The following is a 22943-nucleotide window of genomic DNA, read 5'->3' on the forward strand; positions in this document are numbered from 1 at the left end:
ATACTGAACCGAGTTTTGGGAACTTGCAATCAGAAGACACAGTGTGTTTGTTTGACAAATTGAGACATGAATTTGCGAAAAAATACGCGTTCTAGTAAGACTCGAACTCACGTCTCACTAGAACGCGTATTTTTTCACAAATTCATGTCTCAATTTGTCAAACAAACACACTGTGTCTTCTGATTGCAAGTTCCCAAAACTATGTTTCAGACAAAGCTGGTATATGCCAGTAAAGGGCAAACATTCATTAATGTAATACTGAACCGATTTGTATGATTTTTTCAGAGTAGCTCATTATTACCTGGTATTGCATAGTCCACATTTCATTTTTTTTTTTTTTGATAAATTGACCAAAAATAAAATGGCTGCCAAACACATTTTATATGGAGAATGTCGGTCCCCAAGCAATATCGGAATACGTATCTTCAAAACTAGATCACCAACGATTATTAAACACAGATTCTTAAACTAAAAGAGTGTTTTGAGAGCTTGTGAAAAAATATGAAAAAATATCAAGAAAGAAAAAAGTTATAGCGATTTGAATATTTTTTTGGTGGTAAAAATTGAAACTGCCGGTAGAGGGGTTGGTTAATTGATGACCTCTAAGATATGTTAGGGATTTCCGTCAAACTTGTTCCAACGATTTCTCCGGATATCAATCATCTGAGCATTTTCTCACGTATTTTTTTTTTTTTGTAAATAAATTTACAGTTTAACCCTTGAAAGCCCGAGACGAACCTTTGAATTTTCAAATGGCCACAATTTGAAGACCAGTAGATCAATTAATTTGATATAAATTTTGAAGTAAATGCGGTTAGTTCTTCTTACAATCCATGAATGGGTCCTCCCCCTTTTCTAGGTAACAGAAAAGCGAAAACACGAGGGGTCCAAAATTGGTCTCAAACGGATATCTCAACATCCAAATCAGCTAGAAGATAGATTTCTTCGACAAAGTCGTTCATTATATCAAGGGCATATCTGGCGATGAATAATCTGATTGAGAATTCATCCGCTAGGTGGCGCTAGTGACAAATTTCCTTATCTGCTAGAAGATAGGCGGTTTCTGCAAAGCTGTTCATCAGATCAAGAACTATCAGACGGTTAAGAGTCTGATTGACAATTCATTCGCTAGATGGCGCTAGTAAAAACAATCTTCATTACCTCAATATCCTTATCAGCTAGAAGTTTGCTGTCTTTGGCAAAGATATTCAACAGATTGAGGTCTATCTGGCAATGAAGAATTTAATTCAGAGTTTATCCGCAAGATGGCGCTAGCTTAATTTTTTTTTCAATTGTCTATTTTTAAAAAACCCTTATCAGTTAGAATGTTGGTGTCTTCGGCAAAGCTGTTCATCAGATCAAGGGCTATTAGGCGGCTAAGAGTCTGATTGGCAATTCATCCACTAAGTGGCGCTTCTTCGACAAAGATATTCATATTTCTGGTGGTGAAGAGCCTAATTGGGAATTCATCATTTCGGTAGCGCTAGTAAAAAGAAATCTTCCATCTTTTCTATCTCAAGATCTTTATCACCTAGGAAGTCGAAGTCTTCGGCCAAGCCGTTCAACAGAATAAGAGCTATCTTGTGGTGGAAAATCTGATTGGAAACACATTCACTAAGTAGTGCTCGTAACAATTTTTTTTCAATCTATTGTATCTCAATAACCTTATCAGCTATTCAAGGGCTATCTGGCCATGAAAAGCCTAATTGAGAATTCAAAAGCTAAGTAACGCTAGTGATCTTCGATCTCCAGAATCTCGATACAGAAGAAAACTAAGGTTCGTGTCTAACGATGTAATCATATTGAAGAATAATCCGATTACGCTAAAGTCATCTCTCCGTAACTTTATATATAATCTTCATATTGAGTTTAAAAAACCATATTAAAATTGCATTGATTTTGTGTTTTGTTATGTACTAGTGGTCCTGGCAAACTTTGTATTGCTTCGAAGTACGTTGTTCTATATTGCTCTGCTAGATTTCCATACAAAATTAAGTTTTTGTTTTGTCCTGTTTTCTAGGTTTTTCCGATGAATAACTACTACTTTTTGTACACAGATCTGAACCCGTCGGAATACTTCACGAACACTTTAATGAAAGATTTTCCAAAATCTGGTAGCCCGTTGTCAAGCCATTTCATGACATACAAACACCATTCGATTTTTATTTATATAGATGCGGCATATTTCATAGCTATTTGAATAACACATTGGTAATAATTTCTGGTTGGCCATACATTAGCGCCAATATTTTTCAACTCCAGGTAGCACTCATTCTTCTAAACATTTTTACTGAAGACACCAACCTTCTAGCTGATGTGGATCTAAAGCTGGAGAAGATTGAAGATTTATAAGAGCCGCCTGGCGGATGAATTCCCAATCATACTCTTCACCGCCAGATAGCCCTTGATCTGCTGAACAGCTGTGCCGAAGAAAACAATCTTTTAGTTGATAAGGATCTTAAGATACAGACGATTGAAGACAATTTGTTACTAGTTCGACGTATCGGATAAATTCTTAATCAGACTCTTTACTGGTAGATAGCCCTTTTTCTGCTCATCGGATTTGCCCAAGACTTCAACCTCCTAAATATTTAGGATCTTGAAATACGGACAATTAAAAAGCATCAGTACCGCCACCTTGCGGATACATTCTCAATTAGCTTCAGTTAGCCCTCAATCTGCTGAATATCTTTACCGAAGACACCATCCTCCTACCTGACGAGGCTCTTGAGATAGAGAAGATTTAAGATTTCTTGTTACTAGAAACCTACTAGCCACCTTGCGGATGAATTCCCAATCAGACTCTTTACCGCCAGATAGTCCTTGGTCAGCTTTGCCGAAGACACCAATCTTCTAGAAGATAAGAATCTTTAGTTGCAGACGGTTGAAGAAAATATGTCACTAGCGCCACCCAACGGATGAATTCTCAATCAGATTTTTCTTCGCCAGCTAGCCCTAGATCAGCTGAACAGCATTGCCGAAGATACCAACCTCCTAGCTGTTAAGGATTTTGAGATACAGATGATTGAATAAAATTTATCACTAGCGTTATCTAGCGGGTGAATTCTCAATTAGACTATTCATCGCCAGATAGCCCTTGATGTGCTGAATAACTTTGTCGTAGAAACCAATCTTCTAGCTAATTTGGATGTTAAGATATCCGTTTGGACCCCTCGTGTCCACGCTTTTTCCGTTACCCAGAAAAAAAGGAGGGTTCAGGGGGATGTCTTGCCCAAAGGTTGTTAGGCCAACTAACAGCATGTACTTCAAAATGTCTTTCTAATTGATCTATTAGTCACCAAATTGTGGCCATATGAAAATTGAAGAATCGTCCCGGGCTTTTGAGGGTTGATAGAGCATTGTTCTACAATTGTTTTGGAATATTCTTCGTAACGGGCTCTTTCGAAGTATTCTTCCTACAGCAGAGATAAGTGTGCGTGTGAGTTTCACCGACTTCATTGATTGTGACTTGTTTTACATTGCTACTGTAAAGCGAATATTCCGACTTTTCCTCACACTGCTTATGCATTTATTGTTTAACCTTCTTAAGGCATTAGAAAAGTATTGACGAATTCCATCCGGAATGAGTCGAAAAAAATAAAAATCGTGCTCCATAGTCTTCGATTTGGATTAAATTTTGCACATGTTTTTGGTATGGTAGAATAAGTGTTTTCCATATAAAAATTGATCATTTTGACTCAAGTGTAACTTTTGAAAATGGCCTATAAATTTTTGCCTACAACTTATTTGAAAAAATCTAACTCCGAAACTGTTGATTTTAGAGAAAAATGTTCTATGAAGAAGTTGTAATGAACCGTTTGGATTATAAGAAAAAAAATATACACTGAAAAAATATTTTATTTATTTTCATAGAAAAATCAAAAATAAAACTTGAATTTTAAATTACACAAAAACACCATTTTTAATAGTTTTTAAATTTTCACCATAGAATCTTGATAGTAAAAAGATGTTTTGGACAAAGTTTCATGATGAAGAAATTTTTAATAAAAAAGTTTTCCTAAGAACAACTTTTGGTCGATTTTGAAAATTTTAATTTTTTGTAAAAATAAATACGTTCTGATGGTATAGTAAGCATCTTGAAATGATTCTAAGCCGTAATGATCATACGAATAATTTCTCTAGAAGTAGCCATTTTCAAATTATATCGAGTTTAATGCAAAAAAAATTGTTTAAATATTAAAATAGGCCATATTGATACATATGTTGCGGAATCAAAATCTTCACTCACCATTCGAAAGTTAAGGGTTCTAATGTTCAATAACGCGGAGGAACAGTCGTAGCCCAGATAGCCGGAGCGGTAAACGCGCAGCTATTCAGCATGACCATGCTGAGGGTCGTGGGTTCTCGAATCCCGCTGATCGAGGATCTTTTCGTAAAGGAAACTTTCGCGATTCCCAGGACATAGAGTATCTTCGTACCTGCCACACGATATACACATGCAAAAATGGTCAATCGACAAAGAAAGCTCTCAGTTAATAACTGTGGAATTGCTCATAAGAACACTAATCGGAGAAGCAGGCTTTGTCCCAGTTGGGACATAACGCCAGAAAGGAGAAGAAGAAGAACGCGGAGGAATCATACAGAATTATTCATTCAGCTTTACTGAGGTCTCAAGTGTCCGTAATATGAATCAAAACGGTATCCTAATTTCGGATAAGGAATAAAATAGTTACCCACTAGATCGGTTTTTGTATGGAATGGCTGTATACATGTTTTCGTCAAATGAAAGCTTTCAGCTTTGGCTCATAGGCATTACAACCAGTTTTGGTCATATTTATATTTTCTATTTCTTATGAGAGTACATTATTTACATTACATTATTGATGTTGATTGCAAATCGAATGCAAATTCCATTCAATTTCAAGAAGAGATATTTTGACATGATCCCAATTGACGAGCAACGTGCCTCTGGATCCGGCCTTTTAATACCCTATAGGTAGAAGTGGCTTCCATACTTTTTTAATCTGAATTTTTCAGTTGCAATGAAAATCTTTCTATTTCCTGATGAAAATTATCAAAGTTATATCAAAAACTTTAAAACTCTTCCATGGTAATTTTGCTATGGTCTACGGAGTGTGAAGTTCCATGATTTTCTGAATGCAATTGGTCGGTTGCCGGACAGACTGAACCAAGTGTTTTTGAATGCATTCAGGAAAACGTGCCTCAAGCATTTGAAATATCAATATATTGGTATTATTTACTGTAATAAAAGAACATATCTATTTGATGTTACATCTGTATCGCAATTGCATCGGAAAATTCAGAATTTATAGAGTTCTTAACGTATGTTCAGAATGCCAAAATATCATCTAGTCTGGTCTCTCTGAACACCGACCAATTGTTCCTTGACCGCAAAAACTAGTTGAATACCTAATTAAAGTGACGTCAGACAATCGTTTGTTCCTTTACCGTTACGAAAATCAAAATGAGTTTTTTTCTCTTATTGTCTAATCGCGATAGGATCCTTTTTGTCTGTAACAGTAGAGGTGGGAAATCAGATAATTTCCACACTATAAAATAAAAAAACGATTTGCTCATTGCTTCAAAAACGACTGCAATCAAAAAAAAAAATAGAAAAAAAATACAATATTTGCTTTTATCATTCGAGTCCCGATGAATCATACAGCCTTCATTTCAACTGGGACATTTTTTATTTTGAACTGAGAATGATTCAGTCAAGATTCAATCCAATCATCTAATGTACGACTTCCCCAGCATTTTTTTACAAATGTATTTTAACACAACATTCACGAAGAGATGAGAGTATAATAAATTTGAGTAAACTTAGATTTTTTTGGAATTTCCAAGATGTTTTGTTTTTACATTACAAAACGTTTATATGCTTAGCGTTTTTTGCTTATTTTTCAATCAAGGGCCCCCGTCAAGAGATCTGACCCGGGCCGTCCCAAGCCCAAATCCGGCACTGAATGTGCTTCATTGAACAAATGGTTCATGCTGGTTTACTTCGCTGCTCTGCTATCACAACAATCTATGGTATGGCCAAAACCGGTGCTTTTAACCTAAATGGATGTTCCCTCTTGTTCTTAGAACTTTTATCGACTTTTCTCTATTTAAACTACCTGCTTGAAAATTTAAAATAACATGAAAACAAACAATCGCAAATCGGTTTTGATGATTTGGCTTGATGCTTTGAAAGCATCATATTTCAAAGCTTTCGAGAACACACAAGAGTTCAACTTAATTGAACTTATGATCGGCATCATCCCTGACCGTCGACTTTAGTCACACAAGCGGCACGAGCTCGTTATCGCTTAAGTATTGTGCAAACAGCGGGTCATTAAAGTGACCCGTGCCATCACCACCGTCATAATCGTCGTCGCCATATGATAGATCCTCAATCACTGCGGATATCTCTCAATAATCATTTGAAGATTTTATAGGAAAACTACTTGTTCTATCATGGTGCTCAATCAAAACTTGGTACCTGATCCGTCACGAAGTGATCCAAGCGGCATACTAACACTAAAATTTGGTAAAGGTCGTTCAGTACTTGACCAGCTTCCAAGCTTTGGACGAATTTCAACTAACTCGACAGAGGAACCGTGTTTGCTAACCAATTCTAACCACAATTCGCTTCCACACCCACTCATACACACCCCCAAAAATGGTAGTAGCGGTCAGTAGGTCTTAAAAGCAACAGGTGCTCAAACCTCTCCCCTCCCCTCTTGTGTCCCTCCTACACAATGTGTCCCCAACAGAAAATCAACTCCCTGATCGACGCCAAGACTCGGCTGGTGGACAAACTGGACCAGGCCAACATCGAGAAGAACAAGCAGCACCACATCGAGTCGCCGAAGCCCATCACCAGCTTCCAGACGCTGGTCTCGTCGGTGATCACCCCGAAGGTGCAGTTCATCACCTCCAAGATCGGCTCGTTCAGCGGTGGGCTGCTGGGGGGATCTTCCGGAGGCCACAGCAGCAACGGAGATGATCACGGCAACGGAAGCCCGGCGGCGCCCGGTCTGGGAGGCGTCGTGTCCTCGCTGTTGAAACTGTCCGGACCGATCCTGTCCGGGTCGTCCGGTGGCAACGGGGGAAACTCGGTCTCGTTGGGCGATAACGACGATGACGATGAGTAGATTACGCGCTCGTAGTGGAGCCAGTAGTGAAGGCTAGGGGCCCCGTGCGGGGGGAAGGAAATTCGAAGAAGTGCCGTACCAATTGAAGACATTTATTTTTTTGAATTTATACGAAATGGGGAAGGAGCTGGTGCGGATTTGGGGGTTCGGTGGCATTCTGGAGTTGATGAGGTACTTTGATTGATCGCGTATCATGCATTTCAATACCATAACGAACAAGTGAATTCAAGTGAGATCTTCAGTTACGTTTTTGGGACTTCACGGTGCTTAATTCCTCTACGGACATTATCATTCACGATAAAAACATTGTTTTCTAATACCTCAGCATCATTTTATTACAAGTTGAAAAAAAAAACTCTTCTTTAAAGAATCTGCATAGTTTTTGATCACTGGTCAACTGGTTCCGGAGATATTACAAAATACTTTAGGGAGCGAGACGTCGCAATAACCCACAAAAAATCTCAAGGTACATATTTGTTCTCATGTTCGATCATTCACATTTCAAAACAATACTTTGATGAGAGGCTGTTGTGAAAAAAATGAAGCAATTTGGTGCAACCGTTTTTGCGTTATGAGCACTTCTAGTGTCACTCTGGTCTGAGACGGATCTGGAGAACTTCAAAACATCATTGTGTAATTTTCAGATTTCTTGGACACGGCTTGACTGGTTTTTAAGACTTTTTCAGACAAACTCTCTTGTACCTGATATAGTAAAGCTTATGTTTTATTTTTTAAAAATATTGTCTACAAAGAAAATGGCGGCCCAAGATTTTTTTTATGAGAAATATTCGTCTCCCAAGGAACATCGTAAAATTTCTAGAATCGAGTGAGCAATAATCGAATTTAATACAGATTATAGAAATAGAAGAGTTTTTTTTGATAACTTGGTTAACAATTGTTGCGCCAAATTTTTTTTTGTGGTAGAAAATGGTGCTGCTGGTAGAGGGTTAATCATAAAAAGACATCAAAACTTTCAACGTCAGATGGTATAAATAGTCATTCTTCACCTCTGGGCAGATATTCGAACGATTTTTTTCAAATTGGTTGCCTCCTTTTTTCAAAAGGTTGCCTACTTTTGAGTAACGCCCTTTTGGAAGCATTACCATTAAAATCAATTATCTTAAGAACATTAAAAAAGCAGGTCATTGCCGAATATCGTTTTTGAATGATTCCAACCAAATAAGATCATTGATTCTTATTTCAGTGTCATTGCTACCTATTCACTTACAGGCTCAAGCGCCTTGAGGCATTACGGAGCCGGTTTCGTTTTTTGTCCTAAACTGCATTTTCCAACGCAACAATCTTTTTAGTTTCAGATCATAAGTTCTAGCATTCGAAATATAATGTTTAAACACAATTATATGTTACATGTTGAATGACGAAGCTTGTTGAAGTTTCCAAGAATATCCTTTAGGTCATACTGTACTGGCAGGAATAATGTACAAAAGGCCTGTTTTCATACAAAATGGTCAAGTTTGGGGATCTGTATCACAGCATCTAGATACGATCTGACCTAAAATTTTTACCTCTAAAAAAATTCAATTTCCAGTAGTAGTCATTTAAATCATTAAAAATACAAGGTGACATTTTGAGTTACGTCCTCTTGAAGCGTAACCTTTAAAACCAAATATTTTCAGTAAATTAAGGAAGTACAGTAAAACCTCAATGAGTCGATGTTCCATAACTCGTTATCGACACATGGAACCACACTAAACACAAAATTTTACATGATTACTACAATGGTCCCCTCAAATAGCTTTTCAAAGCATTTCTGTTCCATGATTTGATACTTCCATGAGGCGATGGTCCCTTCAGATATCGACTCATGGAGTTTTGACTTGAGATCGTTGCCAAAAACAGTTTTGAATGTTTTCAATCCTATTTCGATGTTTAAGCAACCTGTTTACGTGCAGGCTCAAGCGCTATGAGGCATTACGAAGCCGGTTTCGTTTTTGTACTAATCTGCATTTTCCAACAAAACAATCGTTTTAGTGTCTAGATCATAAGTTCTTGCATTTGAAATATAATTTCTACTCACAATTACAAGTTACCCTTTTAAATGACATAGCTTATATTTGTTAGCATGAATTTCCTATAGCTCACACTGTACTGACAAGAATAATGTACAAAAATGGCTGTTTTCATGCAAAATAGTCCAGTTTGGGGATCTGTATCACAGCTTCAAGAAAACAAATTGACCTTAAATTTGGAAACACTTTTAAAAGCTCGATTTTTTATCAGTAGCTGAATGAAATTCTATTCAAGAAATTTAACATTCTGACGAGAATTTTTACAAGGTGACATTTTTAGTTACGTCCTCTTGAAGGCATAATCTTCAAAATCAATTATTTTAGTACATTGAAGAAGTAAAGGTCGAAAGATAAAACGTTGATAGGACAGAAGGCAGAAAGTTATTTCCTTAGTGCGAAATATTTCCAATTTTCAAAACAAGTTTTTCGTTCATTCTTTTTTCCTCTTCGAACTTTTGCCTTTTCTACATATTGTCTTTCGAGATTTTGTCTTTCGACCTCGTGTCTCTAAGAAAGAGATGACGAAAAATCAGAAGATAAAACGTCGAAAGGACCAAAGTCACTAAACTAGATGTGACAAAAGGTCTAAAGACAACCCACGAAAGGATAGAAAATTGAAAGGCCATACATGAAGAGACAAAAGGTCGAAGAGAAGAACGAATTGACTGAAGTTCGAAAAAATAGTTTTTAAAGACAAAATTTCCCACCAGACAAATTATTTTGCGACCTTTTGTACCCTCGACGTTTTGTCTTTTGACCTTTTGTCACCTCTTGTTAAGTGAAAAATGGTCGAAAGACAAATCGTCGATGGGACAGAAGGTCGAAAGTTATTTCCCTTGTGCGAAATATTTTCCTCTTTTGAAACTAGTTTTTCGATTACTTGTCCAATCTTTTTTCCTCTTCGAACTTTTGTCCATATATTTATCAACTCTTCAATATTTTGTCTGTTCTACCTATTGTCTTTCGATCTTCTGTCCTCTCGACGTTTTGTCCTTGGACCTTTTGTCACTAAAAAAGCGGTGACAAATGGACAAAAAACAAAACGTCGAAAGGACAGAAGGTTGAAAGGCATAAGAAAAAAAGGTCGAATAAAAATGACCAAAAGTTTGAAAACTTGTTTTTTAAGATGACATTTTCCCCCAGACAAATAATGTTGTGGTCTTCTGTCCTTTTGACGTTTTTCCTTTTGACCTTTTTGTCAATTCTTTTTAAGTGACAAACAACAGAATAGTATTTTGACGATTAGTCATAGGTTCTACTTGCCGAATCTTACCCTTTATGTTTAACATGAAAATTTACGACTTTATCATGGATTTTTTTTTTCTTAACCCGCAAAATGTTCTAAAACAAGCTTTGATTTAGATTTTCCAATGATTTTCAGCTTGAAAGAACTTGTGTAGTTCTTACTGCCATCTTGAACAGATAGAAAAACTCATAATCTGAAGGCACAATTTACGAATGATTGACATTTTCATGCAATTTTCCTAAGAAATATAAATTTTAGAGCTATTCAAACCCAAAAGTCAGTGTAAGTTAGACCGGTGCATCAATTGACTTGTTCAAAAGAAAATTTATGATTCTTCGAAATAAATGCATGTTAAAAGAGCATTTACCGACATATCACTATATCTTTGTCAACATTCTTGGTATCAGATGAAATACCTAGAGTTCTAATTGAAAGAACAGTCGATCTACTGAATTTTTAATATCATAAACTCAAATTTTGGGTAAATGTTTTTTCGCCTTGATAACTGACTCATATCTAATTGGTGAGATTTTCGTTTGTATTTTCAAAGAAATTTTGAGTTTTTTGGTCTATTCGAGATATACCAGCCGATTGGAAGAGATAAATAATGTCAAGAAGAATGGGCTACAACCGGTTTTCATATGTACTAAGTTATGTATATTTTACTTGTAAGGTTGTTCAGCTTGAGAAAACTTTGACGTTCTTCTTTGAAATGTCAACGAATACAACATGCAATTAGTGAGGTCATGAAGTAATTACATCTCCTTCAATGTTAGACGGGTATATCATCAAAGTTAACAGATAGTTATGATGAAAAAGGAAGTTTATAGATGTTCACAAATAAAAACCGGCTCCGTAATGTCTCATAGCACTTGAGCCTGCAAATAACAGTTATAACATAGGTCTTTGAAAGATTCAATGATCACATGTAGTTGAGAACTTTCACAAATGACGTTTGGAAATTGATTTTTTCGTTAGTGTATTAAACATCATTGATTTTTGATTTTTGATTTAAATAGTAGCTCTTTCAAAAAGGCGTAACTCCAATTTTTTTCAAACGATTTTTTCGAATATCTGCACAGAGGTGTATAATAATTATATGAACCATCTTATGTTTGAAGTTTTTTTTTGATATTTATTTATGATAACGGTAAATGAAGCACCGTGGCTTGTGCAAAACCATTTGGTTTTAAAACTGTTCTTTAACTGTTCTCGGTAGAACCAATTGATAAATTGATCTCTTGAATGTTTAAACTCCTCAAACTCCATTACTACAAGCATTTCCGTCTCAAACTCTTACAAAAATGTCCTCGACATTAGGACACTTCCAAAAGCAACTCCAGAATGTCATCGAATGCTCATCCGCAGCGGAATTTAGGTCAATTTGAATAGCAAACGATGCTAACAACAATGTAAAAAGGGATAGTTTAGTGTGAGGGTCAATCATGTGTAGAAATGTTCCATGCGTTTCATTAAAACAAAAAACATCGAATACAAAAGAAAAATCATGACGTCAAATTCATCCAGTGATCAACACCACCAATCATTCATTTATATGTGTATAAAAAAAGTGTAAAATCACAAACAGAGTGTATCTCTAGTTAGGGAAGAGTCACCTTAAACCCAACCTAAAGTGATTACTCCGGATCCAGGAGATATTCCGAGAGTTTATTATTATTGTATAGATAATCGACAAACATTGTTACGAAAAGTCAAAATCGAAAAAAAAAATATCATGTTCTCAAAATAAAATCATTGTAAATTGTAAATATACACGGATTTCAATCAGATAATCGAATCCGTCCAAGAAAACTGAAAAGAGGTGAATAGAGTGTGAGAGAGTAATAAAAGCTACCATAACAAAAAAACATTAACCACCAACACGTGTTTTGAATATGTTTCCCGGCGCATACTAATCCCTGATGGCTGATGTTCTGCACCCCCGTCGAACAAATTCCGACTCTCTGGTTGTGTACATAAAAAGGCGTAAGTGTCGGTTCGATGCATTGTGCGTTCTTGTTGTTTTTGGCACCCTGTAAGTACTCTAATCATGTTGCGCGTTTCTTGCATGCCTTGTTACTGTCTTGTTCTTGTTGTGGTTGTTGTTGTTGTTGCTGCCGTTATCGAAGGGGTTCGGATGAGCGAAGGTTTATTGCAGTTCGGTTCGATGTGGTAAGTTCTGCATATCAATGATTACTTAATGGTGACGCGAATTGGCGTAACCTTTTGATGCTCGCGTCGATGATGGATCGATGGGTTCCGGACGGATTGATTGGTAATCTGGTCGTGTTAGAGTATGGGCATAACTGAAGGTCGGTTAGCGATGAGAATTTCAAACTTATTTGGCGAAGAAAAAGCAATAACACTCGAGCTAAGGCCTTTTCAAGGAATATGTAATCTTTCAGATTGAGTCTGTCAAGTTGTGTTTTGTGTTTTGCTTTAAAATTCTTTGATTATTATTTTTGATTTAGTAGAAAGCACTTAACGCCCTTCATCCTCCTGCATAGTAGAGTATTCCGAAAATCGTTCGATTTTCGTGTACTAGTCTAAAAAGAAAGTCGATGAAGAGAAATCGATTACTGCAAATACGCCTCTATGATCCAAGAGTATGGAATCGCTTTATTAAGTATAGCAATATCAATTCATCAAGACCAAATTGAAAGCCGTGGATTCGAATTCCACCGGTCAAGGATCTTTTAAGAAAGGGAAATTTTCTTGACTTCCCTGGACATAAAGTATATTCGTACCTGCCATACGATATACTCATGAAAAAACATGGTCAATTCACATAGAAAGCTTTCAGTTAATAACTGTAGAATTCTGTCTCAGTTGGGACCTAATGCCAGAAAAAAGAAGAAGATTGTTGTACCGTTTCGATTTGATAACTTTACAATATTTAAATTAAAAATGAGAATATCATCTTATGAAGAAATTTTGTATTCTTCAAAAATCGTTCAGAAAGTGTTAAGAATAAGAGCTATGTACGTAATTTAAGACAAAAAGGTAGTTATCTAAGCTTTTTGGAGTTTGTTCCAATGCGATTTTGTCTTAAATTCCGAACAGACTTATATTCCGCACACTCGATTTTGATTGGAGATTTGGTTGTAATATTACACTGAACTATGCCATCTAATTTCACAGAAATAAGCCCAATGGAATTTCAATGTCCATTATTAATGGTTTTTACACAGTGGGAATTGTACCGAACATGACTTATATTCGGAACAGTGGCGATTTCAAAGGTAAGAATTAATGTATTCACAACGAGAACTTGAATCGTAAAATAATTGGTCATCCTGTGAAAAATTTGTAGTGGATTTTTGGAAAAATTTGCTATGAAATTTCGAGTGTTCAAAATATGGGTTATGTTCGGAAGTTGAGACAAAACGGTAGCTCCGATTAATTTACTTACGATATAACTGTTTTGTCTCAAATTCCAAATATACTCATATGTAGAGTTACTGTGCCCGTGCTGTCGCCTTAGGTGCTGGAGCCTCTTTGCTTGCCAGCGCACAGGAGCGCAGTACATTGTGAGACCTTTTTTGGTGCGCCTCATTTTGCTTGAGATGTGTCTCACTGCGGTCTCATGCGCTCCGTCACATGTGCTGTTTAAAATTCAGCGCAATAATTGAAGTGATTATAAAAGAGTTCAACGAGGATTTAAGTTGTAAAACTTGGATCGCGAGTCTTCGACCATATCATGTAGGCCATCTAGACACCTGCATAACGAGATGAAGATAGTTGTACAGGTTCTTCGTTACTAAGCAGATGTTTCACGACTTGGATACCGATGACGAGCCATAGCGCCGACCAGCGCATGAGACGAGTCTCCCCGAGAGCACATCACCTAGCGCGCGCTTTTAGAATTTTCGTGAGCCTCCGTCTAGCGCAGCACACTAGGATTCCGATGAGCTGAGAGACGGTTTGGTTGGAGGCTCGTCAGTACATTTATGTGCTCCTGAGAAATATGTAACTCTACTCATATGCCAAATACTCGTGTGTTGGATAGCGATTTTTTTTAAACATTGAACTGAAATATGTCAACAACATATCAGGAAATCATTTCCATCTCAAGTTAAATGCCTTTATCGCTCTTTCCGACTGTCTCAAATTCTGTCAATCTTTGGTACCGAGTGCAGTACCAAAGGACCGAATGTACACACTAAGCTCTTACGGTGAATTTCACCGTAATCTCAACAGCTGAACAGTTCGGTGAAATAAAACACCGTAACTTCGTCGGAATCTAACGGATTCTGGTGGTTTTTTACCGAATACTGTAAAAATTTACCGTACTCCGTTAATTTATTTTACCGAACTGTTCAGCTGTTGAGATTTTACAGGAATCCGTAAAATAATATAAGTGTGTAGTACTAGAAGAGTGTTTGGAGATAAATGGACAAACGAAAGCAGTAATTTGTCAACATTGATTTGGAATTGTTTTCCTGATATCTTTTCTACATTGTGGTTGATTGGATAACGTTTACACAAAGGGAATGATTTATTCTTTGTGAATAGAATTATTCTTCCAAGTTATCCTCCTTATTATTATTCTCTTCTTTCGACGTTTTGTCCTCTCGACGTTTTGACATTCGACGTTTTGGAATTCAACGTTTTGGAATTCGATGTTTAGTGTTTCGTCATTTTGTGGGGACAAAATTTAGATGCATGCTCCAGGCCACTTTTTGGATTGCATCTAGGTCCCATACCAACTGTGCAAAATTTCAGCTCGATTGATGAAACTATATTTGATGTTCAAAGTTTGAATGGAATTTACTATGTGAAAACTTACTTTTGCAGAGAAAATAGCCAGAGGTCGCCCATTGACCTCTATAAAAAATCTGAATACAGACTTCGATAGGTATTTCTACGATGAAGAATATTACCGAAGACCGCGCAACAATCCGACCTTTGTGAAAAAAGTTATTCAATGAAAACCTATCAGCAAGGCGACGTTGATTAACACGTAAAGGGATAACAATAATAACAAAATTGGGCCAAATTTCCGAAAAGTATATGCTTAATAACTTTTTTCTCAAGTATCGGATTGCTTTACGGTGTTCGACGATATTGTTCATCGTAAAAATACCTATCTAGATCTGTGTTCAGAATTTTTATAGAGGACAATGGGCGACCTCTGGCTATTTTCTTTGCAAAAGTAAGTTTTCCCATAGTAAATTCCATACAAACTTTGAACAGCTGGCGCTAAAATATAGTTTCAACGATCGAGCTGAAATTTTGCACAGTTGTTATGAGACCTTAATGCATTCCAAAAAGGGGACTGGAGTGAGAATCTAAATTTTTCACATAACCGTGTCTCAGGCTAGTACCCATTCTGAATACAACTATTATGTTTGTATTCTGTCTGTGGTAGAACACTAGACTTTGAAAATACTAAACTTTGATTGTCACAAGACTAAATTAATTTATTACTACCTGTTAATTGGTTTGTCAATGTTTGGTTAGTGAATGTCATGTCATAGAGGCTGATTTGTTTTAATTTATTTGACGTCACGCTATCATTTCGTGTCAAACTAGATGTTGGGGACATGAACAGTCACCACATAAGCATTCTTAGGATAATGCTTCTTAAGAATTGTTTTATCTCAAATTCCAAACAGAATCATATTCCGAACACCCGAGTTTTATATGGATATTTCGCTGAAACATTTCATCGAAAAATGTCAATAAATTTCTAGAAACGACGGTCATTTGCATCTCAAATTTAGTGCCTATAACGATCAAGGAGTTGTAACAATTCTGTAGTTTAAGTTTTTTTGCAAATACAGCTAAACCTCTTTTTACGGCTCTAACTGAGGGAGCGAAAAATGAGAGAGCGTAAGTTGGAATTTGGAGCGTAAAAGAAGGGAGCGTACGTTCTTATTTTGAGCGTAAGAATAATTAGAATCGGAAACAGCATTTCGTTTGTTCTTGTTGAGTTTTGTGAAGAGGTGTGGTTTATCCGTGGTTCTCCCCAAGGGTATCAATAAGGATAACTGAAACCATAGTTTGACGCCATCTTGGAATCCAAAACGAACGGGATCGATGAGTAGATGGTGAAAGTCTATGTCTGAAGCTATTTTGAAATCCAATATGGCGACTTCCGGTTTGTGGAAATCACTTTCAAGCAATGCCATATGGATATTTTTTGTAACGGGATCGATGAGTACAATGCGAAAATGAATGTCTGACGCCATCTTTACATCCAAGATGGCAACTTTCGGTTAGTAAAAACCACTTGAAACCCAAACAATATGGGTATTTTTAGAATGGGATCGATAAGTAGAAGGCGTCTCGTAAATACCCATATTGCATGGGTTGCAATTGACTTCCACAAAGTTAAAATCGCCATCTTTGATTTCAAAATAGCGTCGTCATCGGCTTCGCAACAAACATTAACGTACCGTTTTGATTCATATTACGGACAGCTTCAAATTCCGGACACTCTCGTTTGTATGGGAAACATTTCACACGAAATGTTTCAATTTTCACCGTCCAAAAGTTCTCATTTTCGAGGCTCGTTTTATTAGTTTTTTTCCATAAATATCATTGCAAATTTATAATGCCCAACTACCTTAGACGTCTCTTAAGTGGTTGAACGATTTCAATTGATGATTTGACTGTTCCATTAATGATTATCATGAGCTGCCGTAATTCGAATCAAAGCGTCCGGAATATGAAGCAAAAGTGAGGGAGCGTCCGGAATAAGAATCATGAAAAGGTCACACGTTTTGATTTATTTAAAATTATTCAAGTTGCGGACGCGTATTCTTTACCCACCATCCGAAAGTTAAGGGCTTCCGACGCTCGATAACGCTAAAAAATCATACAGAATGATTTATTTTGTATGGTCCAAGCTGGGTTATACTTCACTGAGGCCTTAAGTGTCCGTAATATGAATCAAAACGGTATTTAAAACTTGACACAAAATCACGTCATTCGGCTCCCTTCTTTTATGTGCATCCACAAGACATAAAATCACATGAATTTTTGGAAGTGTTCAATTACCGTTTTGATTCATATTACGGACAGCTTCAAATTCCGGACACTCTACTTTGTATGGGAAACATTTCACACGAAATGTTTCAATTTTTGCCGTTCAAAAGTTCTCACTTTCAACGTTCGTTATAATAAGCATATCCTATAGATATCTATAAAAATTAATAATGTCCAACTGCCTTAGACGTCTCTTTAGCAGTTTGACCATTTCAATTGATCATTTGACTTTTCTATTTATGATTTACTTGAGCTGTCCGGAATTCGAATCAAAGTGTCCGGAATATGAGGTAAAAGTGAGGATGCGTCCGGAATAAGAATCATGATTAGTCCGCACATTTATATTTATTTGAAATTATTTATTTTGCGGAATCAAAATCTTCACCCAACATTTGAAAGTTGAGTGTTTCAAAGACTCGATAACGTGGAAGAGCCATACGGAATGATTTATTTAATATGGTTTATGATGAGTTATTCTTCACTGAGGCCTTAAGTGTCCGTAATATGTGTGCTCACGATCAATTGTTTGCAAACCTAAGTCATAACTTTTCGAGGATTTCAAAGCTATTATTCCGCGATCTGTCTTCTGGCATGCCATATTTGATCAGTAAATCAATCGGGCATGGTTTGGGCGGAAAATTATGCTGTGAACGCATTATGATTCATGTTAATCGAAACATGTTACAACATCCGACAAACGGTTTGTCCTGCGACAAACAGTGCATCGGATGCTCCATATATCCTTACTATGCGCGCGTAGTGAGCTGTTCAAATCCTGCTTCTGCAAAAGTGACGGCCATCTTAGACCATTCGAATTCTATGTTGTTAGTCGCTAGAAGTGATTTTTTTCCATCCTTGGTCCTCTCCTTTTTGCTGTCATTACTTTTCAATCAAACTTGGGGTGATGATTTTTTTAGAAATGCTTCCAGAAATTCTTGCGGAGGTTTGTTCAGATTTTTGTTTTACGAATTTCTTCATTATTCAAGTTTATCTAAATCTTCAGCTTTCCAAATTAATAGAACAATATTCTGAAAACCCCCTAGTGGAATCTTTGAAATGATTTCTGGAAGTATTCAAAGAAGTTTTCAAAAGCGAACTACTGTAGAAATATATGGAGGAATCAATAGAGGAATTTCTGACAAGAACCATGGTACTTTTTTGAAAATACCTGACCTGACACTTTAAGCTATTCATGGAATAATCCCTGCTGCAACTCATGAAAGAAATCTTATTGAACTCCTGGAGGAGTTTTTGTAGGAAACCCTGGAGATGTGAATTTATAAACAAATAATTGAAATAAATTGATTAAAATTCTAAAGTATATCTTCAGAAGGATTGTCGGATTCCTTGAGGAACTTCTAAAGAAATAGGGAAGTATTTTGAATTTGTTTATCGGCATATCGGTCTATTTTGCTCGAGGTAAGAGGGAGCATGGAGAAAAAAGCAATGAATACTAGATGGATAGGTACCGTAAGGGAACGGCGAGAGAAATTGGATTAGATGTTGAAGAGGGCATACCATATGAAACAGTATTACTTGAAACGTCCTTCCTTATGGCTAACGTCCCCTATGGGAACGGCTTGGTGTGTTTTGAGAATAACACTACCAAGACAGCCGTTCCCATAAGGGACGTTAGCCACAAGGAAGAACGTTTCAAGTAATACTGTTTCATATGGTATGCCCTCTTCAACATCTAATCCAATTTCTCTCGCCGTTCCCTTATGGTACCTATCCATCTAGTATTCATTGCTTTCTTCTCCATGCTCCCTCTTACTTCGAGCAAAATAGACCGATATGCCGATAAACAAATTAAAAATATAATTACCGGGTACCCCCGTTGGTTTGACCACATTTAATCTGAACACTTTTTAATCTGTACCCCGCTAATTTGCACATCGTTCAGATGAAAAATGGTTCAAACGTCATTTAGCTCATGGAACAGAGTAAAGTGAAATGGAACGCTGTGAAACGGAGCGCAGAATCAAAACAAAACAGTGAAAGAGGTAACCAGAAACACGTTTCTAGGGTGACTAGATGTTCAAATTAAAAATGAACCCCGATGGTTTGCATGAGGTACCGTTCAAATTAGCGGGGGTGCACGGTATCACTGTCGATATCTTCGTATGTGAAATAGGAAAGGTGTACCAGTATTCGCCATGTACAAGTATTCGTCACCTCAGATCATATAGCGTTTTAAGACACATATGGGTTCCAATCGTTTAGTGTTCGTTGAGTTGCTTTAAAATGATACGGAAACATTCCTAGAAACTTCGAAAATTTGCTCAGAAAATTATAGAAAACAAAAAAATAATTTTCCTTAAAGTGCTCCTTTGAGCCTTGTTTCGCCAGGGCATTCCTGATTCGCCACCCTTAATAAGAAATCAACGTTGATGGCGAATTGAGGAACCGCGGCGAATACTGGTGTAAGTGGTCCAGTATTCGCCACTCCAATTTTCAACACAAAATAAAGTTTCTAATCAGTTTTTATATTTTTCCTGTTGAACATGGATTGAAAGCTTTCGTGTTTGGTGTTTGTATGTCACGAAATAACTTGAGAACGGGACACTCGATTTGCACAATTTTTTCATTGTTGTCTTTTTGAAGGGTTCCGACGTGTTCGTGTGACGAAAAAGTTTAGGGAAGTTGTCGGAAAATTTGGTAAAACGGGGGTGTACTAATATGTCATTTTGTATAGGACCACTAGTAAGCAATATTTTTCCTTAGAGTGGCGAAAACTGGTACACCTCCTCTACTTGAATAAATCTCTTTAGGAATTCATATTACATTTTTGTTACTATTCCTTTTGTACACGGTAACGCACAGGTCAATTTTTGACAAAATTTTATGATTTCTATGAGCAATTTTCTGTTAGGAAATTTAATTGGTAATGGTAACGATTGGTAAAATTTTTGCAATGCAGCTGCCTTAGGACCAACCCAGGCTTACGAGTGTGCCAATGACTCTGATATTTATATTTTCTATGATGTATATTTTATGTGAACCACGGAAAAAGAGGTTATTGTTTTTTTATCAATATTATGCATGTAGGGTTAATAAATACTTCGGCAATCCCATGATTCACTGGCAAGAGGGATTTTTCTGGGCTGAATTTTCTGAAACATTGCAATAAGATACACTTCAATATGACGCATTTAGTGCCCAAATATGAGCTCAGTATAAAAAAAAAAAATGGTGGCCGGACTGAATCAAAAGTGGCAAGTATAGGATCTGGCTCTTTATCTCTCAAAACTTCTTGCCTTAAGGTGAAGATAAATCGAAGCCAAACATCAAATTTTCCTGAGCACAAATCTGGAGAACCAAACATCCGTTTGAACTGAAAAGTTAATCTATTGGTCACCACGAGCTAGTAACCAATCGATTAAGTTTTCAGCTTAAGGTGAAGATGAATCGAAGCCAAAGTTCAAATTTTTAAGAGCACGGATCTGGAGAACCAGACATCCGTTTAAGCTGAAAACCTAATCGATTGGTTACCACCAGCCAGTGACCAATCGATTAGGTTTTCAGCTTAAACGGATGTTTGGTTCTCCAGATCCGTGCTCTTGAAAATTTGAACTTTGGCTTCGATTTATCTTCACCTTAAACGGATGTTTGGTTCTCCAGATTTATGCTCTTGAAAATTTGAGGTTTGGCTTCGATTCATTTTCACCTTTGAAGATTATTTTTAAATCAATTTATTGAAAAACAAAATCAGCGGCATTCTTTAAGGATTATGGTCTCTTCACATTTCAATACAAGAGTAATAATTAAAATCAATAAAAAAAATAACGATTGTATGTTATCCAAAAAATATTATACTCTATCATTCTCTCAACAGGCCAGCAAACAATCGGGTGCCCAGGCAAGTCAGGCCGTCAAAGACGCTATAAATCCTACCAGACCTCCCCCAACGTCAACAACTGACGACACTCCGGACTTCAACCGCCAAAAAGTCTCCCTTCAAGTGCCGGACGCCGTCTTTGGAAGCTCGTTCTCTCTCATTACCAACATCTCAACGCAATTCGGTAACCTGATCATGGTAAGTGGGGTTCAGTAAGCTTTGCGCTCTCCTTGTCTATTTTGGAGGGATGTGAGTACTGCGCCACCTGTGAGCATTGGTTGAAAGCTTCCATCGAGAGTAAGTACTAAAATGCCTTCGCTTTTAGAACTCCGCTCGTCGTGCTGGACAGTTCCTGTGGATCGTTCAACCGCTGATCGGTAAGCAGCTGACCATCGAGGTTCCAACTACGACTACCACCACGCCAAGGACGACAACGACCACCAGGGCTACCACAACCAGTACTACCACCAGTTCTACAACGACCACCCTCAGAGCATCGACCAGCACCTTTACGGTTGTCAGTTCTCGAGCCGATACCAATGAGATCAAATAGATTTGTCCGACCTTATCGGTGAAAGCTAATAACTGCCAAATTTCGCACAGGGGAGTCTTGAAACATTGGTGATGAACAACTATTAGAGTTAAGGGATGATAGGGAGTAGTGGAATAAGTGAATAAGACGCATGTTACCCCCAAACTATTTATTTCCAGATTAGAACGTAAGAAACACGAACCATGGTGAAGCAGTTACCTTTAGATTAAGTTGTCAGAATAAAAGTTGTTTTATGGTTTTTGTCTTTTATTATCAACATGTTATATTTTTAGGGCAGGGCGAAACAACTTCACGCAATTCACAGATAATTGATGCTTCCCATAAACAACATGAATTCATAGCATCAGTTATATTTTACTGGCATTGATGTCTCAATTTCAATAAATTATTTATTTGCAACAATGTACCGTTTTGACAAATATTCCGAACACTTAAGGCTGACTTCAATTTACATTAGTGACTTCTAATGCATCTAATAGGCAAAAATTTGCTGATATTTGTAAAAAAAAAATTCTACGCGAAGTCTGTTAGCTGTTGTGTGTGCCAAAAAAGGTTTATTAAAACTTGTTTAGTATTGTTTTTACGTTGAATTATGGAACAACATTTTGTTTCAAAAGCCGAACACTGCGTTCATTCTCTCTCATATTTCGAACACCTTGAATAAAATTCCGAACAGCACGAATGAATCATATTCAAATGAATAATTTCGCAAAAATAGTTATCTGAGTTAGTTTTCCACGAACTAGAGAATAATCGCTACTCCCAAAGTATAAATAAGATTTGAAGACTGTCAAATTGAATTACAATTGACTGCCATACAAAAACCGAGTGATCGGAATTTGAGACAATGTTAGAAATGATGTTCAATTCATTTTTTTTTAATTAGGCTGATATTCGGTAACATTGATCACCGATATAAACAATGTTGGGTCATATTAATTATATCGTAACTCACTTAAATCATGGCCCTAAAGCTGACTAAGAAGGCCAAACTTTTACAAATAATTTACTTTATGAGTTATTTAAACACTTGTACTTGAGAATTTGATTCGTTAACTTGACTCAGTTAGACAAACTTAATCAAGTTTTGACATTGAAGTCGTTTTCGACGTTGCCACTTTTAGTAACATCCGCATTTTCCTTGCTCATATCATCTGCATCA

The 22943-nt window shown here is 36.8% G+C and overlaps 1 protein-coding gene across 4 annotated transcripts in view; it reads left to right on the forward strand.

The window, feature by feature from the left end:
* LOC5571725 (salivary glue protein Sgs-3) overlaps positions 1-22030 on the forward strand; it is a 150931-nt gene extending 128901 nt beyond the window's left edge. For 3 of the 4 annotated variants that reach the window (XM_021841453.1, XM_021841447.1, XM_021841439.1), the window contains exons 4-5: positions 21226-21426; positions 21554-22030. In XM_021841453.1, the coding sequence (XP_021697145.1) occupies positions 21226-21426; positions 21554-21781 (429 nt within the window). In that variant the 3' untranslated portion in view covers positions 21782-22030. Of the gene's footprint in view, positions 1-6740; positions 7497-21225; positions 21427-21553 lie in introns of those variants that run through there. The other variant, XM_021841459.1, reaches the window with a different exon arrangement.
* The last annotated feature ends 913 nt before the right edge of the window (positions 22031-22943 follow it).

The sequence above is a fragment of the Aedes aegypti genome, chromosome 1, assembly GCF_002204515.2.
Source record: "Aedes aegypti strain LVP_AGWG chromosome 1, AaegL5.0 Primary Assembly, whole genome shotgun sequence".
In the NCBI taxonomy this organism is placed as follows: domain Eukaryota; kingdom Metazoa; phylum Arthropoda; class Insecta; order Diptera; family Culicidae; genus Aedes; species Aedes aegypti.